Source organism: Taudactylus pleione, unplaced genomic scaffold (assembly GCF_031769625.1).
Source record: "Taudactylus pleione unplaced genomic scaffold, aTauple2 ptg000608l, whole genome shotgun sequence".
In the NCBI taxonomy this organism is placed as follows: Eukaryota; Metazoa; Chordata; class Amphibia; order Anura; family Myobatrachidae; genus Taudactylus; species Taudactylus pleione.
Genome location: NW_028285010.1, coordinates 3156883 through 3178483, shown reverse-complemented (window position 1 = coordinate 3178483; position 21601 = coordinate 3156883). Strand labels below are relative to the sequence as shown.

Sequence of the window (21601 nt, the reverse complement as noted above, 5' to 3'; positions counted from 1 at the left end):
GAAGGGCCAGGGAAGTGATAGGGGATGCCAGGAGATGCTGGGGATAAATAGGGACATAATAGAGTGCACCTGAGAGAGGGCCATGGCCTCATGGGGATGGGTCAGGGAAGAGATAGGGGAGGTCAGGAGATGCTGGGGATAAATAGGGACATAATATAGTGCACCTGAGAGAGGGCCATGGCCTCATGGGGAAGGGCCAGGGAAGAGACAGAGGAGGTCAGGAGATGCTGGGGATAAATAGGGATATAATATAGTGCACCTGAAAGAGGGCCATGGCCTCATGGGGAAGGGCCAGGGAAGAGATAGGGGGAGGCCAGGAGATGCTGGGGATATATAGGGGCATAATATAGTGCACCTGAGAGAGGGCCATGGCCTCATGGGGAAGGGCCAGGGAAGTGATAGGGGAGGCCAGGAGATGCTGGGGATAAATAGGGACATAATATAGTGCACCTGAGAGAGGGCCATGGCCTCATGGGGAAGGGCCAGGGAAGTGATAGGGGAGGCCAGGAGATGCTGGGGATAAATAGGGACATAATATATTGCACCTGAGAGAGGGCCATGGCCTCATGGGGAAGGGTCAGGGAAGAGATAGGAGAGGTCAGGAGATGCTGGGGATAAATATGGGCATAATATAGTGCACCTGAGAGAGGGCCATGGCCTCATGGGAAAGGGCCAGGGAAGAGACAGAGGAGGTCAGGAGATGCTAGGGATAAATAGGGACATAATATAGTGCACCTGAGAGAGGGCCATGGCCTCATGGGGAAGGACCATGGAAGAGATAGGGGAGGCCAGGAGATGCTGGGGATAAATAGGGACATAATATAGTGCACCTGAGAAAGGGCCATGGCCTCATGGGGAAGAGATAGGGGAAGCCAGGAGATGCTGGGGTAAATAGGGACATGATATAGTGCACCTGAGAGAGGGCCATGGCCTCATGGGGAAGGGCCAGGGAAGAGATAGTGGAGGCCGGGAGATGCTGGGGATAAATAGGGACATAATATAGTGCACCTGAAAGAGGGCCATGGCCTCATGGGGAAGGGCCAGGGAAGAGATATGGGAGGCCAGGAGATGCTGGGGATAAATAGGGACATAATATAGTGCACCTGAGAGAGGGCCATGGCCTCATGGGGAAGGGCCAGGGAAGAGAAAGAGGAGGTCAGGAGATGCTGGGGATAAATAGGGACATAATATAGTGCACCTGAGAGAGGGCCATGGCCTCATGGGGAAGGGCCAGGGAAGAAACAGAGGAGGTCAGGAGATGCTGGGGATAAATAGGGATATAATATAGTGCACCTGAGAGAGGGCCATGGCCTCATGGGGAAGGGCCAGGGAAGACATAGGAGAGGCCAGGGGATGCTGGGGATAAATAGGGACATAATATAGTGCACCTGAGAGAGGGCCATGGCCTCATGGGGAAGGGTCAGGGAAGAGATAGGGGAGGCCAGGAGATGCTGGGGATAAATAGGGACATAATATAGTGCACCTGAGAGAGGGGCATGACCTCATGGGGTAGGGTCAGGGAAGACATAGGAGAGGCCAGGAGATGCTGTGGATAAATAGGGACATAATACAGTGCACCTGAGAGAGGGGCATGACCTCATGGGGAAGGGTCAGGGAAGACATAGGAGAGGCCAGGAGATGCTGGGGATAAATAGGGACATAATACAGTGCACCTGAGAGAGGGCCATGGCCTCATGGGGAAGGGTCAGGGAAGAGATAGGAGAGGTCAGGAGATGCTGGGGATAAATAGGGGCATAATATAGTGCACCTGAGAGAGGGCCATGGCCTCATGGGGAAGGGCCAGGGAAGAGACAGAGGAGGTCCGGAGATGCTGGGGATAAATAGGGACATAATATAGTGCACCTGAGAGAGGGCCATGTCCTCATGGGGAAGGGCCAGGGAAGAGATAGGGGAGGCCAGGAGATGCTGGGGATAAATAGGGACATAATATAGTGCACCTGAGAGAGGGCCATGTCCTCATGGGGAAGGGCCAGGGAAGAGATAGGGGAGGCCAGGAGATGCTGGGGATAAATAGGGACATAATATAGTGCACCTGAGAAAGGGCCATGGCCTCATGGGGTAGAGATAGGGGAGGCCAGCAGATGCTGGGGATAAATAGGGACATAATATAGTGCACCTGAGAGAGGACCATGGCCTCATGGGGAAGGGCCAGGGAAGAGATAGGGGAGGCCAGGAGATGCTGGGGATAAATAGGGACATAATATAGAGCACCTGAGAGAGGGCCATGGCCTCATGGGGAAGGGCCAGGGAAGAGATAGGGGAGGCCAGGAGATGCTGGGGATAAATAGGGACATAATACAGTGCACCTGAGAGAGGGCCATGGCCTCATGGGGAAGGGCCAGGGAAGAGACAGAGGAGGTCAGGAGATGCTGGGGATAAATAGGGACATAATATAGTGCACCTGAGAGAGGGCCATGGCCTCATGTGGAAGGGCCAGGGAAGAGATAGGGGAGGCCAGGAGATGCTGGGGATAAATAGGGACATAATATAGTGCACCTGAGAGAAGGCCATGGCCTCATGGGGAAGGGCCAGGGAAGAGACAGAGGAGGTCAGGAGATGCTTGGGATGAAATAAGAGGAAGCTACAAGTGAGAATGATAATAAACAGAAAATTGACAGGCCCACACAGCTCCCCCTGCCCTGCGGTGCCCTGTGTCACTCTACCCTAGTTGCGGCCCTGCAATGTGTATATGGTCAGTATACTATATACTAGATTGTATGGGCCAAATGCAATAGGGTGGGAGTGTAGAAAATGTAAGAGTTTAGCAGTAATCTGTCCCATTGGTCGAGTTTTATCTTCAAAATGGGAAAACATCTGGATGAGAGTTTTTTGAGTCTTTAAATCATGGGAGTGTGCTCTGGCCCTGATTCAGAGCCGGACGCTCTGACAGAGCGCTTGCTCTGAATCAGGGCCGTCCCTCCTCCTTTTTGGAGTGGCCCCATGGCCGCTCGCATAGCTGTGGGTGACCACCCAGAGCTATAGCGAGCGGCCAAAATGGTGGTCGTGATGGTCAAGACCATCGCGACCATCGCGACCATCGGGCTTGCGACGAGACTCTGCGGTAGGGTCTCGCTGCCGCAAGCCCAGGAGTGCTTTTTGGCTCTATCAGAGGCCAAAAGCACTCCATGGGAACGCCACCGTCTGGGCAGCCACGCCCCCGGCAATCCCACCAAAGGGGGCGTGTTGTCAATTACCTGTCATGCGCACTTGGGCAACATCGAGAGCGGTCTGAATCAGGCCCTCTGTTCTTTGTTCTCAGACTCTATTACATTGGCCGAGTTTACAAAGTGTGAGAAAACTCTGACATGTTCTAAGCTCTCACCCTATTACATGTCTATATGTGGCTATATCTTCATATGCAATGTGTATATGGTCAGTATACGATACTATATATTTCTTCATTGATGAATGTAAATAATTACATGTTAAAAAAACAGATTAACTAAATGCTAAATAAATGGGGCATCTATATAAAGTGGTACATACAATAAATATGATGTTTCTTATGGAATCTTTTTCAATATCCAAGTATATTTTTTACCTCCTGAGCAATGTACAGTAAGGGGGTGTCCGGGAAATAGGAATTATTGGCGCCAAATGCTTTCAGTAGCTCCAATACTGTAAACTAGCTTCTCGGAGGCCAGCGCTGGTGTCACTGTGCTCTGTGTGCAAAGTGCAATAGAGACATTAGAGCCTGACATGCCTGCGTGAAATAAGTGAAATTAATGGAGCTCTATTCATATCAGACAAGGCCACAGAACCCTTTCCTGACGCTTACAGGCAGAGGGAAAGTCAATACTTTTTTATTACTTGTAGCTGACCTACATTTTGCTCTACAAGTGCCGAGCCCACTAATTGGTTTCAGTTGTAAGAAAAGTTTGCCCCCAACCAAACCTAGGGGCAGATCAATCAATCTCTTTAAGGGTAGCTTGGTGGCCTCTTGGCGATTAGAATAATATCTGTGTTAGGTCAGAAAATTATTGAAGTAGGCAGAACTGTCATAGAGCAACATTAATACATCTAATGTGTTTTGTAGGCGAGTTAGGACAGAGGATGCTGCTCCCTCACTAAACAGCTCAGCACATTTTCTAGTCTTGTCAAGCGAGTCAACGAGATTTCCATTTACAATGTTACAGCAAAGAGCGGAGGGTCGATAAGGTACAAGCTTGAGGTCACTGGTCACATTTCTTAAGACCAGTTAGACAAATCAAAATAAAATGCCTTTAAGTTAATGTCACTGCCTCTTACTTGCGGCAAACTTGCCTTTTCATCAGAGCTGTAAGTTTCGGTTTTGGGACAAGAAAGAAAACTGGCACCTCTTACCTTCAGGTCTACCCAAACTAACCTAATACTTTGAGCTTTGTACCCTGGTTGTCCCTCGCACACAGTCCTAGTCATGACCTCGTTGTATTAGTTGATGCAAGTACGTAAGCTGATGTGACCGTAAACCAGGCGCTCCCATATTCCTCTGCTTTCTTACCAAATATGTAGTTGATTGGGTTCTGTGGCCAAATAATTCCAACTTTCCATTTACTTGGGAATTGTCCAAATCCATTACCAGCACCAAGCCGAATCTGAAGTGACCGGTGCCCCAAGTGGAAGGTACATCAATGAGATCCCATAATCCTATGCTGCATCCAAGTATGTACATGACACCATATAGGACCCAGACACGTGGAGGAGCAGAGGGTCAGTAAGTCAGTTGCACAGCCAGGGACTGGTGGAACATTAGCATTACCAAAAATGAGAGGGATCTCAGGACAATGGCGGCAACAACACATTTGTAAGAGAAGCATAGAGGACAACATTAACAAGGAGACAATGGTGACCACAATAAATACAGAGGAAGGGCAGGATGAATGGCCGCAGCATTACATTATATGGTAAGGGCAGGATGATTGGCCGCAGTATTACATTATATGGTAAGGGCAGGATGAATGGTCGCAGTATTACATTATATGGTAAGGGCAGGATGAATGGCAGCAGCATTACATTATATGGTAAGGGCAGGATGAGTGGCCGCAGTATTACTTTATATGGTAAGGGCAGGATGAGTGGCCGCAGTATTGCATTATATGGTAAGGGCAGGATGAATGGCCGCAGCATTACATTATATGGTAAGGGCAGGATGAATGGCAGCAACATTACATTATATGGTAAGGGCAGGATGAATGGCAGCAACATTACATTATATGGTAAGGGCAGGATGAATGGCAGCAGCATTACATTATATGGTAAGGGCAGGATGAATGGCAGCAGCATTACATTATATGGTAAGGGCAGGATGAATGGCAGCAACATTACATTATATGGTAAGGGCAGGATGAATGGCAGCAGCATTACATTATATGGTAAGAGCAGGTTGAATGGCCGCAGTATTACATTATATGGTAAGGGCAGGATGAATGGCAGCAGCATTACATTATATGGTAAGAGCAGGTTGAATGGCCGCAGTATTACATTATATAGTAAGGGCAGGATGAATGGCAGCAGCATTACATTATATGGTAAGGGCAGGATGAGTGGCCGCAGTATTACATTATATGGTAAGGGCAGGATGAATGGCCACAGTATTACATTATATGGTAAGGGCAGGATGAATGGCCGCAGTATTACATTATATGGTAAGGGCAGGATGAATGGCAGCAGCATTACATTATATGGTAAGGGCAGGATGAGTGGCCGCAGTATTACATTATATGGTAAGGGCAGGATGAATGGCCGCAGTATTACATTATATGGTAAGGGAATGGCCGCAGTATTACATTATATGGTAAGGGAATGGCCGCAGCATTACATTATATGGTAAGGGCAGGATAAATGGCAGCAGCATTACATTATATGGTAAGGGCAGGATGAATGGTCGCAGTATTACATTTATATGGTAAGGGCAGGATGAATGGCCGCAGTATTACATTATATGGTAAGGGAATGGCCGCAGTATTACATTATATGGTAAGGGAATGGTCGCAGCATTACATTATATGGTAAGGGCAGGATGAATGGCAGCAGTATTACATTATATGGTAAGGGCAGGATGAATGGCCGCAGCATTACATTATATGGTAAGGGCAGGATAAATGGCAGCAGTATTACATTATATGGTAAGGGCAGGATGAATGGCAGCAGTATTACATTATATGGTAAGGGCAGGATGAATGGTCGCAGTATTACATTATATGGTAAGGGCAGGATGAATGGCAGCAGCATTACATTATATGGTAAGGGCAGGATGAATGGCAGCAGCATTACATTATATGGTAAGGGCAGGATGAATGGCAGCAGCATTACATTATATGGTAAGGGCAGGATGAATGGTCGCAGCATTACATTATATGGTAAGGGCAGGATGAATGGCTGCAGCATTACATTATATGGTAAGGGCAGGATGAATGGCAGCAGCATTACATTATATGGTAAGGGCAGGATGAATGGCCGCAGTTTTACATTATATGGTAATGGCAGGATGAATGGCCGCAGTATTACATTATATGGTAAGGGCAGGATGAATGGTCGCAGCATTACATTATATGGTAAGGGCAGGATGAATGGTCGCAGCATTACATTATATGGTAAGGGCAGGATGAATGGCAGCAGCATTACATTATATGTTAATGGCAGGATGAATGGCAGCATTACATTATATAGTAAGGGCAGGATGAATGGCAGCAGCATTACATTATATGGTAAGGGCAGGATGAATGGCAGCAGTATTACATTATATGGTAAGGGCAGGATGAATGGCAGCAGCATTACATTATATGGTAAGGGCAGGATGAATGGCAGCAGCATTACATTATATGGTAAGGGCAGGATGAATGGCAGCAGCATTACATTATATGGTAAGGGCAGGATGAATGGCAGCATTACATTATATGGTAAGGGCAGGATGAATGGCAGCAGCGTTACATTATATGGTAAGGGCAGGATGAATGGCCGCAGCATTACATTATATGGTAAGGGCAGGATGAATGGCAGCAGCATTACATTATATGGTAAGGGCAGGATGAATGGCCGCAGTATTACATTATATGGTAATGGCAGGATGAATGGCCGCAGTATTACATTATATGGTAAGGGCAGGATGAATGGTCGCAGCATTACATTATATGGTAAGGGCAGGATGAATGGTTGCAGCATTACATTATATGGTAAGGGCAGGATGAATGGCAGCAGCATTACATTATATGTTAAGGGCAGGATGAATGGCAGCATTACATTATATAGTAAGGGCAGGATGAATGGCAGCAGCATTACATTATGTGGTAAGGGCAGGATGAATGGCAGCAGTATTACATTATATGGTAAGGGCAGGATGAATGGTCGCAGCATTACATTATATGGTAAGGGCAGGATGAATGGTCGCAGCATTACATTATATGGTAAGGGCAGGATGAATGGCAGCAGCATTACATTATATGTTAAGGGCAGGATGAATGGCAGCATTACATTATATGGTAAGGGCAGGATGAATGGCAGCAGCATTACATTATATGGTAAGGGCAGGATGAATGGCAGCAGTATTACATTATATGGTAAGGGCAGGATGAATGGCAGCAGCATTACATTATATGGTAAGGGCAGGATGAATGGCAGCAGCATTACATTATATGGTAAGGGGAGGATGAATGGCAGCAGCATTACATTATATGGTAAGGGCAGGATGAATGGCAGCAGCATTACATTATATGGTAAGGGCAGGATGAATGGCAGCAGCATTACATTATATGGTAAGGGCAGGATGAATGGCAGCATTACATTATATGGTAAGGGCAGGATGAATGGCAGCAGCATTACATTATATGGTAAGAGCAGGATGAATGGCCGCAGTATTACATTATATGGTAAGGGCAGGATGAATGGCAGCAGCATTACATTATATGGTAAGGGCAGGATGAATGGTCGCAGCATTACATTATATGGTAAGGGCAGGATGAATGGTCGCAGCATTACATTATATGGTAAGGGCAGGATGAATGGTCGCAGCATTACATTATATGGTAAGGGCAGGATGAATGGCAGCAGCATTACATTATATGTTAAGGGCAGGATGAATGGCAGCAGTATTACATTATATGGTAAGGGCAGGATGAATGGCAGCAGTATTACATTATATGGTAAGGGCAGGATGAATGGTCGCAGCATTACATTATATGGTAAGGGCAGGATGAATGGTCGCAGCATTACATTATATGGTAAGGGCAGGATGAATGGCAGCAGCATTACATTATATGTTAAGGGCAGGATGAATGGCAGCATTACATTATATGGTAAGGGCAGGATGAATGGCAGCAGCATTACATTATATGGTAAGGGCAGGATGAATGGCAGCAGTATTACATTATATGGTAAGGGCAGGATGAATGGCAGCAGCATTACATTATATGGTAAGGGCAGGATGAATGGCAGCAGCATTACATTATATGGTAAGGGGAGGATGAATGGCAGCAGCATTACATTATATGGTAAGGGCAGGATGAATGGCAGCAGCATTACATTATATGGTAAGGGCAGGATGAATGGCAGCAGCATTACATTATATGGTAAGGGCAGGATGAATGGCAGCATTACATTATATGGTAAGGGCAGGATGAATGGCAGCAGCGTTACATTATATGGTAAGGGCAGGATGAATGGCCGCAGCATTACATTATATGGTAAGGGCAGGATGAATGGCAGCAGCATTACATTATATGGTAAGGGCAGTATGAATGGCCGCAGTATTACATTATATGGTAATGGCAGGATGAATGGCCGCAGTATTACATTATATGGTAAGGGCAGGATGAATGGTCGCAGCATTACATTATATGGTAAGGGCAGGATGAATGGTCGCAGCATTACATTATATGGTAACGGCAGGATGAATGGCAGCAGCATTACATTATATGTTAAGGGCAGGATGAATGGCAGCATTACATTATATAGTAAGGGCAGGATGAATGGCAGCAGCATTACATTATGTGGTAAGGGCAGGATGAATGGCAGCAGTATTACATTATATGGTAAGGGCAGGATGAATGGTCGCAGCATTACATTATATGGTAAGGGCAGGATGAATGGTCGCAGCATTACATTATATGGTAAGGGCAGGATGAATGGCAGCAGCATTACATTATATGTTAAGGGCAGGATGAATGGCAGCATTACATTATATGGTAAGGGCAGGATGAATGGCAGCAGCATTACATTATATGGTAAGGGCAGGATGAATGGCAGCAGTATTACATTATATGGTAAGGGCAGGATGAATGGCAGCAGCATTACATTATATGGTAAGGGCAGGATGAATGGCAGCAGCATTACATTATATGGTAAGGGGAGGATGAATGGCAGCAGCATTACATTATATGGTAAGGGCAGGATGAATGGCAGCAGCATTACATTATATGGTAAGGGCAGGATGAATGGCAGCAGCATTACATTATATGGTAAGGGCAGGATGAATGGCAGCATTACATTATATGGTAAGGGCAGGATGAATGGCAGCAGCATTACATTATATGGTAAGGGCAGGATGAATGGCCGCAGTATTACATTATATGGTAAGGGCAGGATGAATGGCAGCAGCATTACATTATATGGTAAGGGCAGGATGAATGGTCGCAGCATTACATTATATGGTAAGGGCAGGATGAATGGCAGCAGCATTACATTATATGTTAAGGGCAGGATGAATGGCAGCATTACATTATATAGTAAGGGCAGGATGAATGGCAGCAGCATTACATTATGTGGTAAGGGCAGTATGAATGGCAGCAGCATTACATTATATGGTAAGGGCAGGATGAATGGCAGCAGCATTACATTATATGGTAAGGGCAGGATGAATGGCCGCAGTATTACATTATATGGTAAGGGCAGGATGAATGGCCGCAGCATTACATTATATGGTAAGGGCAGGATGAATGGTCGCAGCATTACATTATATGGTAAGGGCAGTATGAATATCAGCAGCATTACATTATATGGTAAGGGCAGGATGAATGGCAGCAGCATTACATTATATGGTAAGGGCAGGATGAATGGTCGCAGTATTACATTATATGGTAAGGGCAGGATGAATGGTTGCAGTATTACATTATATGGTAAGGGCAGGATGAATGGCAGCAGCATTACATTATATAGTAAGGGCAGGATGAATGGCAGCAGCATTACATTATATGGTAAGGGAATGGCAGCAGCATTACATTATATGGTAAGGGCAGTATGAATGGCCGCAGCATTACATTATATAGTAAGGGCAGGATGAATGGCAGCAGCATTACATTATATGGTAAGGGAATGGCAGCAGCATTACATTATATGGTAAGGGCAGTATGAATGGCCGCAGCATTACATTATATAGTAAGGGCAGGATGAATGGCAGCAGCATTACATTATATGGTAAGGGCAGGATGAGTGGCAGAAGCATTACATTATATAGTAAGGGCAGGATGAATGGCAGCAGCATTACATTTTATGGTAAGGGAATGGCAGCAGCATTACATTATATGGTAAGGGCAGTATGAATGGCAGCAGCATTACATTATATGGTAAGGGCAGTATGAATGGCAGCAGCATTACATTATATGGTAAGGGCAGGATGAATGGTCGCAGCATTACATTATATGGTAAGGGCAGTATGAATGTCAGCAGCATTACATTATATAGTAAGGGCAGGATGAATGGCAGCTGCATTACATTATATGGTAAGGGCAGGATGAATGGCAGCAGCATTACATTATATGGTAAGGGCAGGTTGAATGGCTACAGTATTACATTATATGGTAAAGGCAGGATGAATGGCCGCAGCATTACATTATATGGTAAGGGCAGGATGAATGTCAGCAGCATTACATTATATGGTAAGGGCAGGATGAATGGCCGCAGCATTACATTATATGGTAAGGGCAGGATGAATGTCAGCAGCATTACATTATATGGTAAGGGCAGGATGAATGGCAGCAGCATTACATTATATAGTAAGGGCAGGATGAATGGCCGCATACAAATAGGAGGCCAAAATAGGAAAATGGTGAAAATAGGAGAAGAAATGTTACAACAATGTTACTCTTTAATAGACCGCAAATCAAACCAGTAGAAGAATTGTGAATATAACAATCTAACTAACTTTAATCCTTAGTACCATACTTTCCATTACCATTTATTAATATATTGTTGGTAATAAATAGGATTCGGATTTTGTTTGGTATTTTTTAGACCTAGATTTGTCTAAATCCTAAAATGGCGGCTTTGGAACATCACTATTACTTATGCCTGTACGTACTGTTTCTCAAAGCCTTAAATGTACGTACATATTTCTGTATTCCTTATTAATAAATTAATTGTAATATTGACTAACCCTTCACTCGATCTGAGGCACATTTAGCAGTACATACTGTACACTACAAGCTGACAATCTAAACCTTAAAGCAAATATTGTTTGGGGGGTGCTTCTCTACCATTCATCATCTGTAAATACGGAGCTTATGCGAGTGGCTGGCTAGTGCAGGCTGCAGATTTGTTGGCTGTATACTCAGTGGCAGTTTGCAGTGATGTCACATGAAGCGTTACTGGCTGTCTCTGGCATGCGTCGTTTAGATTGTTACCTTTCTTGTCCTGATCCCACTGAGTTATGGGGTCTCTGTGTCTATACTGGAAGGAAATAAATAGTAGGCTCAGTGCTAATTTTAACAGACTGAACAATGTATTTTTACCTCCAAAATGTAATTTGCAAACTTTTGGAGTAACTGGTAAGAAACCTAACTAAACCTTGCTAGATTATTAACAATTTCAGTAACGGAGAATCCAAGTTCTTGTTCTATCTATATCATTATCAGAATGTTACAGATTTGAGTGCTCGTTCTAATGTACAGTACAACGCTGCTCTTAGACTTTAGTGCATCCAGTGTTAACCCCCAGCCCCTATCCACCAATTTCTATCCACCCAGCTGTAGATTTGCTATACACGTATATAAAGGCTACTTTTTTTATTTAAGTTGTAAAAGAATAACAATTTGTGCTTTGACTCAGAACTGAATTTATTCTGGAAAACTGTTAAGGACAATGGTAAAATAACAGTCTTATGTACAAAGCCGGCAAACCTGCTTAATATATAGTAAAACTGACACAATTTGTATTGTGTAACTTAATCCTTACAAAATACAGACAGTTCTTACAGTTCTTGCTGTTCAGAGATTGGTCTTTATGACCAGATTGCACAGTGAATGGTTAATAAGAGTCATACAATCCACTATTATAGATATAAAGCATCAGAAACTTTGTAGCTAATAAGCTTCAAAAACTTTGTAGCTAATAAGCACCAGAAACTTTGTTGATGAGTACAAGAAACTTTTTAGATGATGCGTACAAGAAACTTTTTAGATGATGCGTACCAGACACTTTGTAGATGACTACCAGAAACTTTGTAGATGAGTACAAGAAACTTTGTAGATGATCAGTGCAAGAAACTTTGTAGATGAGTACCAAAAACTTTGTAGATGATGAGTACTAGAAACTTTGTAGATGATAGGCACCAGAAACTTTGTAGATGATAGGCACCAGAAACTTTGTAGATGATAGGCACCAGAAACTTTGTAGATGATAGGCACCAGAAACTTTTCAGATGATGCGTACCAGAAACTTTGTAGATGAGTACCAGAAACTTTGTTAATGATGAGTACTACAAACTTTTTTCAGATGAGTACAAGAACCAGAAACTTTGTAGATGATGGGCACCAAGATCAGTATTGTGGCTCTTGCAGAGGTACCCATTTTTGGGAATCGAACCCAAGTCCTCAGTACTGTGAGGCAGCAATGCTAATAACTATACCATCACATCATAGGCCTTTCACCTAATTTAGGCTTATCAATGGCTTATATGGATAGCGAGAGTGAGGATAATGCGGTACTGCCTGCATTATATCTGACTCTTTTGTGTGTTTGAAGCTTAGTTTTACATTGGGAAACGTGTGCCTAGGATTTCTCTTCTCTGCTGAGCAGCTGGAAATTCTGAAATGCCTCCCATTATAAGTATTGGATGAAACCCAACCTCTGTCCACATTAGTGCAAAGTTCAAGTTCCACAAAGAAAGAAACATCTTGAAAAATACACCCCACTGCTTGTCTCTTTTCAGTAATCTCGGGGAACAAACTGAAATGTTGTTTTTTAATAAATCTAGGGGCACTAGTACGTCTGCTTCATTCCCACCATGCGGTGCCTTCGCTGCACAACACTACTCTGATTGGCCTGAGCAAACATCTCCTCCGCATATCGCACCACACCTCTAGAGACCGATGGGAGGGGTTTAGCGCAGATTGTCTCCTGTAATAGACGCTGATGTGCGCAGCTGGATGTCATGATGATGTTCTGCAGCACATTACTCCAAATTGAACTCCCCCCCCTCTATATTTTATCAGCAGTGTTTCACCAAATGCAAGAGAGTAGAAAGTAACTCACGCGACCTAACTGAACTGATGATGCAAACACACGTTTTGCCGTGTACCTTTCTCATACATGGTAGGGCATGGAAACCCCCGGGTAAATAGCAATATTTCCAGTAGTGTGTGGGGAGCACCAGTACAGTGCCAATGCTGGACATGGCCATGGTCGTCACTATACCACCCTGGTAATCTCCGCTGGTTTGCAGTTTTACGAGTAGATTTACAAAGGAGTGGTATGTCAAAGCCACCAATCTCCAATGGTTTTGACCGATTGTTTTAAAACAGCAATAGGAATAAATGCTACACCAGGCTCGTTCAGTATCTAACTCTATTGCCTCTGTAAATCAGTCAGAGCTGATGATGAGTAAATCTACCCCTTAGAGCCACCCTCCATATATATTGCCACCTGGTCAGGGTGGGCTTCTTGCACTGTAATACAAATAAATAGAAACTTTGTGACGCTCTGTTCCATATCGGTGTAAATGTCACAATACCGTGCTGATATTTACCTTTCCTTTAGATCCTGTTACGACTTCTCTCAGCACATAAGCTTGGGGTGGGGGGGGGGCTGCCACCGAACTTCGATGCTAAATCTTTAGCTGTGTGTTTGGCCTTCTCATCAGCATATGCTCTGACACATAATTACCAGCTGTTTTATGCTATAAATTGTAGACACAATCATTCTCCAGGGTGGCCGTAATGTGAGGGCTATGGTTAGAGTATGCCATAAGGCCCTCAGTTGCCGTGGTAACGGGGGCAGTTGCACAATGAAAATCTCGCATAAGTAAAAATATTGAGATTCTCTCCAACGCTGAGAGGATGAGGTCAACGCTGCTGCTCCATCGCTTGCATCTATCATGAGTGAACCAAGGGCACTGTGCTAGATGGAGTTCACATATACTTTTACAACTTTATATATCCCTTAAGACATTAGCTTAAAAAAAAAAAAAATACAAAATGAAAAAGATCTCCATTTGTCTCTCTGCCTCTATATATACACCGTGTACAAGGCCACAGAACTCAATTATACATGTATTTCTAATTTTGCTACTTAGAAAACTATTAGACTTTACCTTTCTGAACTGCGGAACGTTCCAGTATTTTTTTAATTTATTTTTTATTTTTGTAGAATCGGTCAATTGCCCCATTATTGTGTTAAATAGCAAACGTTTAATTAAGTGGTATAAATTAACATTTTTGTTGCAGTGGAGAACTCTCCCATTTGCCAGTTTGGGTGATTGCTTCCCTTTATACATGTGTGACTGGGGAATCTTCACAAATTTTCAAAGTTTAAATGCATTTTAGAAGCCATCAGTTCATATTCTTCAGGGGGTCCTGAAACCGATTTTTATATACCGCAAATGTCACTTTCTGGTTTCCTGATCAGGTCACTGAGGAAATTCTTCTGTTTCCTTCAGAAGGGAGATTTAAACAGTTATTACGTCCCTAGTAAATGTGCTTTGCTGTAGTTAGCGCAATTCTGTATTTCTGTCTTTTTTTTAAGCAATAATATAATAATATTTGTAAAAATGTACAGAATTTTCTTTATCTATAATTTTATAAATAAAAATACACCGCTTGTAAAATTAATGCTTAATTGTTTTTTAAAAATTGTACAAATACTTAATTTTTCAGCAGAGGATTTTGCATAGTCACTATAACATATACAGTAGCTATTTAGATATTAGTACATAACGGGGATACATCAAATCATGCAGAAACTGTAGATGGGTAATCAGCACAACAAAAAGTTTGTTTAGTTGCAGAAGCGACATTTCAGATCTACTGTGATATCACATAATTATGCACAGGACACATTTTTTCAATTACTAGTCTTCATTCACAGTATATGTGTGGATATATATATATATATATATTTTTTCTCAACAAAGGAAAGCTGTAATTTATAAATATCACATGCTCATTAAATTTCCTGAGCTTGAAATTGATTATAATAAGATAGAGAAATATATACTGTAAGTAATGTTATAGTTGAGGAACCACACCATTTATAGTGTGACGTGTACCGTGAGGTGTAACATGACAATATATTGTGACGTGTAGCGTGATGTGTGACATGACAATATTTTTAGCCATGTACCAAGATGCATGACATGACACTATATTGTGACGTATAGTGTGACGTGTGACATAACAAAATATTGTGACTTATAGTGTGACGTGTGACATGACAATATATTGTGACATGTAGCGTGATGTGTGACATGGAAATTATTGTGACGTGTGACATGACAATATATTGTGACGTGTAGCGTGATGTGTGACATGGAAATTATTGTGACATGTGACATGACAATATATTGTGACGTATATAGCATGACGTGTGACATGACAATATATTGTGACGTGTAGCGTGACGTGTGACATGACAATATATTGTGACATGTAGTGTGATGTGTGATATGGAAATTATTGTGACGAGTAACATGACAATATATTGTGACGTGTAGCGTGACGTGTGACATGACAATATATTGTGTTGTATATAGCATGACGTGTGACATGACAATATATTGTGACGTGTAGCATGACGTGTGACAATATAGTGGAAGCAATGTTTACCAGCGACTGTAAAGAGAGAATACATTTTGCAGCGTGCAGCCAGCTCGGGCGCGTGTCTTACAGTAAATAACCCCGTGTACATGTTGTGCCGGCGTTGCTGGCTCCGATGGTTACAGAACATAGCACTGCACGTCTCTGCCATAGATTACACCGCTCACTATTACAGCTCTTCCTCTTACAAGGTGAGATAGGAGTCATATTACATAATCTGCTACAATTTATGAGAATAAGAAATATCACTTTATGCTTCTGGGCATTAATTAGTTGAAATTACTGGAAACAATCAGGAAATTGATGTCAATTGCTCTTGTTGGCAGAGAATCTGGACAGTTTAGGACCTTCCTTATGGTAATCGGGATAATTATCATTCATTACCAGTTGGTTTGGTTATGACTTAACTCTAACATGACTGGATAATGTAAAGGAACATTGTTATTTCTGCCTTATGTAACTGCGTATGAATTATATTTTCTGACATAATATGACCTGTTGATTTGCTTTAGCAGAAGTGTTATTAGTTCATTTCATGCCTTATTGCAGCCGTATTATACAGAAGTCTCCACCATTGCTATAATGTATAAATGATCAGTAAGCGTTGCTGGAGAAACGTCAGCTTCATTCTGGTTTTCCCATTTATTTATGACCCTTTCGCTGCACAAAGTGTCAGATTTGTGTCTGATGTTACCCCAGCCTCTGTCACAGTTTTCTGCTGCATCTGTTTTTGGGAATAGGTTTTACTCCTAGCCGTGGCCTTTGTCCCTCCTGCTCCTCGGTCTGAGGCCATGGCGTGCGAATTGTGTGACAGTCGCTGGTGTAATTCCTGTAGCAAAGGGTTAAACATTCAGCCATGAATAACATGGAAAAACTTATAAAAACTAAGTTGCTTTAAAAGGGAAGTGGAAATTGGGGGGTTTGCAACTGCACATATATAATTAACATTATTCTTTATATTGAGCCAGTTGTGTGATTGTGAAATGAGACACAATATACGTCCCAGAGGAAACGGGTAAAACTGTTCTGCAAATTCTCCTCTTGTTCTGCAGGCGGAATGTACCGTAAGTCGCCCTGGTCCTACCGCAACTGCCCCAAAGCATCATCGTGTAGTCAGTGACACCACTGCTGGTGGCTCATGTCACTCATAGTGTGATATCTGCCGTGTGTGTTATGCCAAATGAGCCCCATGCCCAATATTAACCTTATCCTATTTATCTCGGAGATGTTAGTAATTGTTGCTGTTGGAAGTGTCTGTGGCCATCTTCAGAACATACCTATGGGCCCCTCTGACTCTGGAAGACGCAGCCTGGCCGCCAAACGTCTTTATCTCATCCAATAAAATCACCTCCGTGTCATTTTGTGTCGGCCTCTCAGAATAGATAGAGGAGGATTAGTTACTGTAGAAGTAGATACAACTATCAGGGGAGGACAGAGAGCTGGTGCAGACTTTGTTGCCAACCGGCCATAAATGACTTTAACAATAATGCATACACACAATAGCATTTTCCGCCTATGTGCAGCGTCATACACATCTTGGGATGCAGTCTGCAGCGTAAGCACCATGTCACCATCATAGATTGTAAGCTGGCAGGGCCCTCTTACCTCTTTGTTTGTCTGTTATTACCCAGTTATATTACTGTAAAGAGCAGAGTAGAGTATTCTATACAGTTCATGCAAACATCTGCGAGAACCTCAATTGCATGCACACATCCTTACAGTACTCGGCCTACATGAAACGAAGACCACCCCCCTCATTCCAATTCCAATCGTAAGAGAGGAACAAATGAAAGATATGCGCAAGATTGCACTGGCGCATTTTACATTGCGTGGTCTTTGTGACCATAGGGATATGAGATTCCCATTAGTTTACAGTGAAATTAGAAACAGAGGATATTGGCCCTCATTCAGAGCCGTACGCTCTGAGCAGAGCGCACGCTCTGAATGAGGGCCGGGCTCCATTTTCATGGAGCGTCCTCCTGGACGCTCGTATAGCTGTGGGTCACCACCCACAGGCTATACGAGCGTGCTTTGTGATGGCCGCGATGGTCGAGACCATCGCGACCATCGAAATTGCGAGCCGGAGCCTGCGGTTGAGGTTTTCAACCGCAAGCTCCGGAGTGATTTTGGCTCTATCAGAGCCAAAATCACTCCCACTGACATCACTAGTGATGTCAGTGGGCCGGCTTCTGACGGGAGGCGTTCCCGTGGGAACGCCCCCGTCAGGGAGGCACGCCCCCGGCACGCCCACCAAAGGGGGCGTGCTGTCAATCAACATTGACAGCACGCCCCCTTTGATCGGACACAACGAGCGAAGGACTTTCCTTCGCTCGTCGCGTCTGGCGCATGCGCACGACGGAGCTCCCTCCGTCGTGCGCATGCTCAGTGCATTACATCGACCCACTTGCGAGCGGACAGCCGCTCGCGAGTGGGTCTGAATCAGGCCCATTGTAGGTAAATACTGATTCTGTAGACAACATGTATTTTCTAATTGTAAGGGCAATCAATATTTATTGATTAAGGAGTAAATACAGTTTTATTTATTTTATTATTTTATAATAGAGGACATACCAATATTTATTGTTTTACTACTGGGAGAATCATTATTTAGTTTATTTATATCAGGGGTATAATTTTTGTTATTCTTAATAGAAGGCGCATCATTTTTTATTTATTTATAGATGGCACCATATTTATTATTTTACTAATACTTAGGACCTCATTATTTATTTTCTCAAAAGTGGGGCACCATTTTTTATGTTATTAATATCGGAGACACAATTATTTTATTTTATTATTATCGGGGACTTCATTATTTAATTTCCTAATAGAGGGGCACCATTTTTTATGTTATCAATATGGGAGGCACCATTATTTATTTTAATTATACTGCATGCTTCATTATTTTCTTTTTTTTTTTAATTAATACCTGGAGCATCATCATTTATATTTTTAATACTGGGGGGGACACCATTTTTTTTATTAACACTGGAGGCACCAATATTTATTTTGTTATTACTGGGTGCATCATTATTTATTGTTTTAAAAGTGGGGGAACCATTTTTTTATTAATACCATGGGCATCAGTATCAATTTTGTTAATAATAATAAGTACCATTTTCCATTTTATCAATACCAGGGACATCATTATGTATTCGTTAATAATTGATTAATTAGGCAACATTTTTTTCAGTAATATCTGTGAGCAAATTTATTTCATTAAAACTGGGTACATTATTAATTATTTTAATAGAAAAGAGAGCAACTATTATTTATTTTGTTGACACTGTGGGAGCTAGTGTTTAGTTTATTTTTAATGAGGGAACTAGTGTTAAAGAATATTAAATATAATTTTCTTTAAATGCAGGGAGGCTTATCATTAAAATAAAAAACATATATTAACATCCCTAAACATGAACATATGAATATTAAGTTCACATACAGTAAGATAGTATAAAATATTATGTTTACAAAATTCACTTGCATGTCAAATGATTGTTACTCAGTTACTATGCAGTTAGTCATTGCTCACATAATAATTTACTTCTTTCTATAATGAGATATGTAACATTTCACAGAGATAAATTGGATACTGAATATAAAGTAATTGTATACGGAATATAAAAATGTGGCTTCTCAATAAAAGGTTTGTGTAAACTCTTCAAAATAGAGCTAAATATAAGAGAATAAAAGAGATGTGAAACCTCAGTTAATCATCAGGTCTCTTGTTATATAACAGCTATAAATTATGAATAATAATTTTTCTTGTGGGCCTGATTCAGAGTTGAACGTAACACTACCGCAGATTATCTTGCTTTGCGTACACGGGACAAATGCTTATCGCCTTTATATACAAGTAGTATGCATCATTGTTGCTGTATCATCACCGATCTATACGCATAGTTTGATAGCCATCATCATCATAAGTGCACACTTTCCTATGTGGAGCCCCCATTACAGCCAAGCAACGCCCTCTCTATGGCAAATGGAGATGAGACTGAATATCTAGTAACTATATATCGCCTTACATGAGTACGCTCATTGCGTAAAGACAATACGCTTTCCACAAACCGTTGTCTCTCCCTTGTGCATTGGCCCCTGGGTGTTTCCCATATTTTGCCTGAGGTTAACAAAGTTTAGACACTATTACGGATTTTGCACTAATTTTCCTCATACTTTAGAACTATCATAGAATCTTTGGGAGACGTGTGAAATACTGGACTGCTGAGGGGCTGACAAAGCAGTGGGGGGAACCCAGTGTGATGTCATGATTCACATCCTCATTCTAGCTGCTATGATGCAATGGTGCTATTTGCGTTTTGGTATTGCATAGGAATCCTGCTGGGGGTGGACCCATCCTAAGCCGAACACGTTGCTGCACAGTGTCTCACAAAGCTACAGTTCTGCTGGGATGCTATTGTGATTTTTGTGTAAGCCAACTTGAATTATATGTCTTAATTCCAGGGCTGTAACTAGGGTTGTGCGACTGTCTGTAGAGAACCCAGCGAGTCCTGAGGACGCGCCCAGCATCCTGCTCCCGACCCACTCTACTGTAACCTTACATATATTGGGGGGCGGGGGGCTCTGCTACATTTATACATTTTAAATTACTGTAATTTCCACTCACTGAATATGGATCTCTATCTTGTGTATTCATATTTTTTGGTCATGATTTGTGTTTTGTTTTAGGGCTTTTTCTTTTGCACAGAAAGTTGTGCTGAATTGTTTTGTATATGTCTAATTTAGAATATGGGAGAGAATGTCACATTAGTGTCCCCATCGCTCGGTGCCATCGCTATGTGCCTGATAATGATATTAGCGATTTCCTACACACATCTGCGTTATGACCTATTCCCGTCACCATCACTTTCTCAGCTTGTAACACTTTGTTATTTGACGGCATTTTGCTTCTACTATTAAACAGAAATCATGAATGTGTTATTTTATTTTCCACAGGATTTCCAAACCATCCTCACATCTATCCCGCTTTTTGATAAATATGGACGGATGTATTCCAACGCTGGCGAGGCTGTATGACGTCCTGGAGTGGCGATAGTGCGCAGTGTCCCAGGAAATCGCTAGTAGCGCATTTCTATGCCGTACATGTATTATCTGCAAACAGCCAAAATAAAGATGATTTGTGTGTATGCACTTTATGGTGTTACCGTGACGTATCCTTCTCTGATGTAAGGGAAGCGCAGCACCTGCTGGTCCCTTTATAGCAGAACAGTCGTCTGTTTCAGGAACGATAATGTGTCGGTAACGTGTCAGGTTATTTTCACCCTCTCTGATCTTTTCCATCTCCCTAATGCAACAACGATTCTTACAAACTGGAAGATAAGAGTCAACAGATTACAGGAGTTTTATTTATGTAACGTGAGTGTGAGACTCCCCCCAGATTTACCTGGATGTAGTTATTATGCCGGTTGTCGGGATGCCGACGCCAGAATCCCGACACCATCACTCAGATCATCTTCCCAATTCCTTACCAGTGACTCACTCAGAATGGTTTCTTCTACAAAACACCCAAAGTACCTTGTGCTGAGCGACATTTGTCTGATCATTGATAACAGGAGTAGGAG

General features: G+C 42.6%; 1 protein-coding gene across 1 annotated transcript in view; it reads left to right on the top strand.

Moving 5' to 3' along the window:
- SPATA17 (spermatogenesis associated 17) overlaps positions 1-21157 on the top strand; it is a 308936-nt gene extending 287779 nt beyond the window's left edge. The window contains exon 10 of the mRNA XM_088454023.1: positions 20976-21157. Coding sequence (XP_088310149.1) covers positions 20976-21056 — 81 coding nt within the window. The 3' untranslated portion in view covers positions 21057-21157. The remainder of the gene's footprint in view (positions 1-20975) is intronic.
- The last annotated feature ends 444 nt before the right edge of the window (positions 21158-21601 follow it).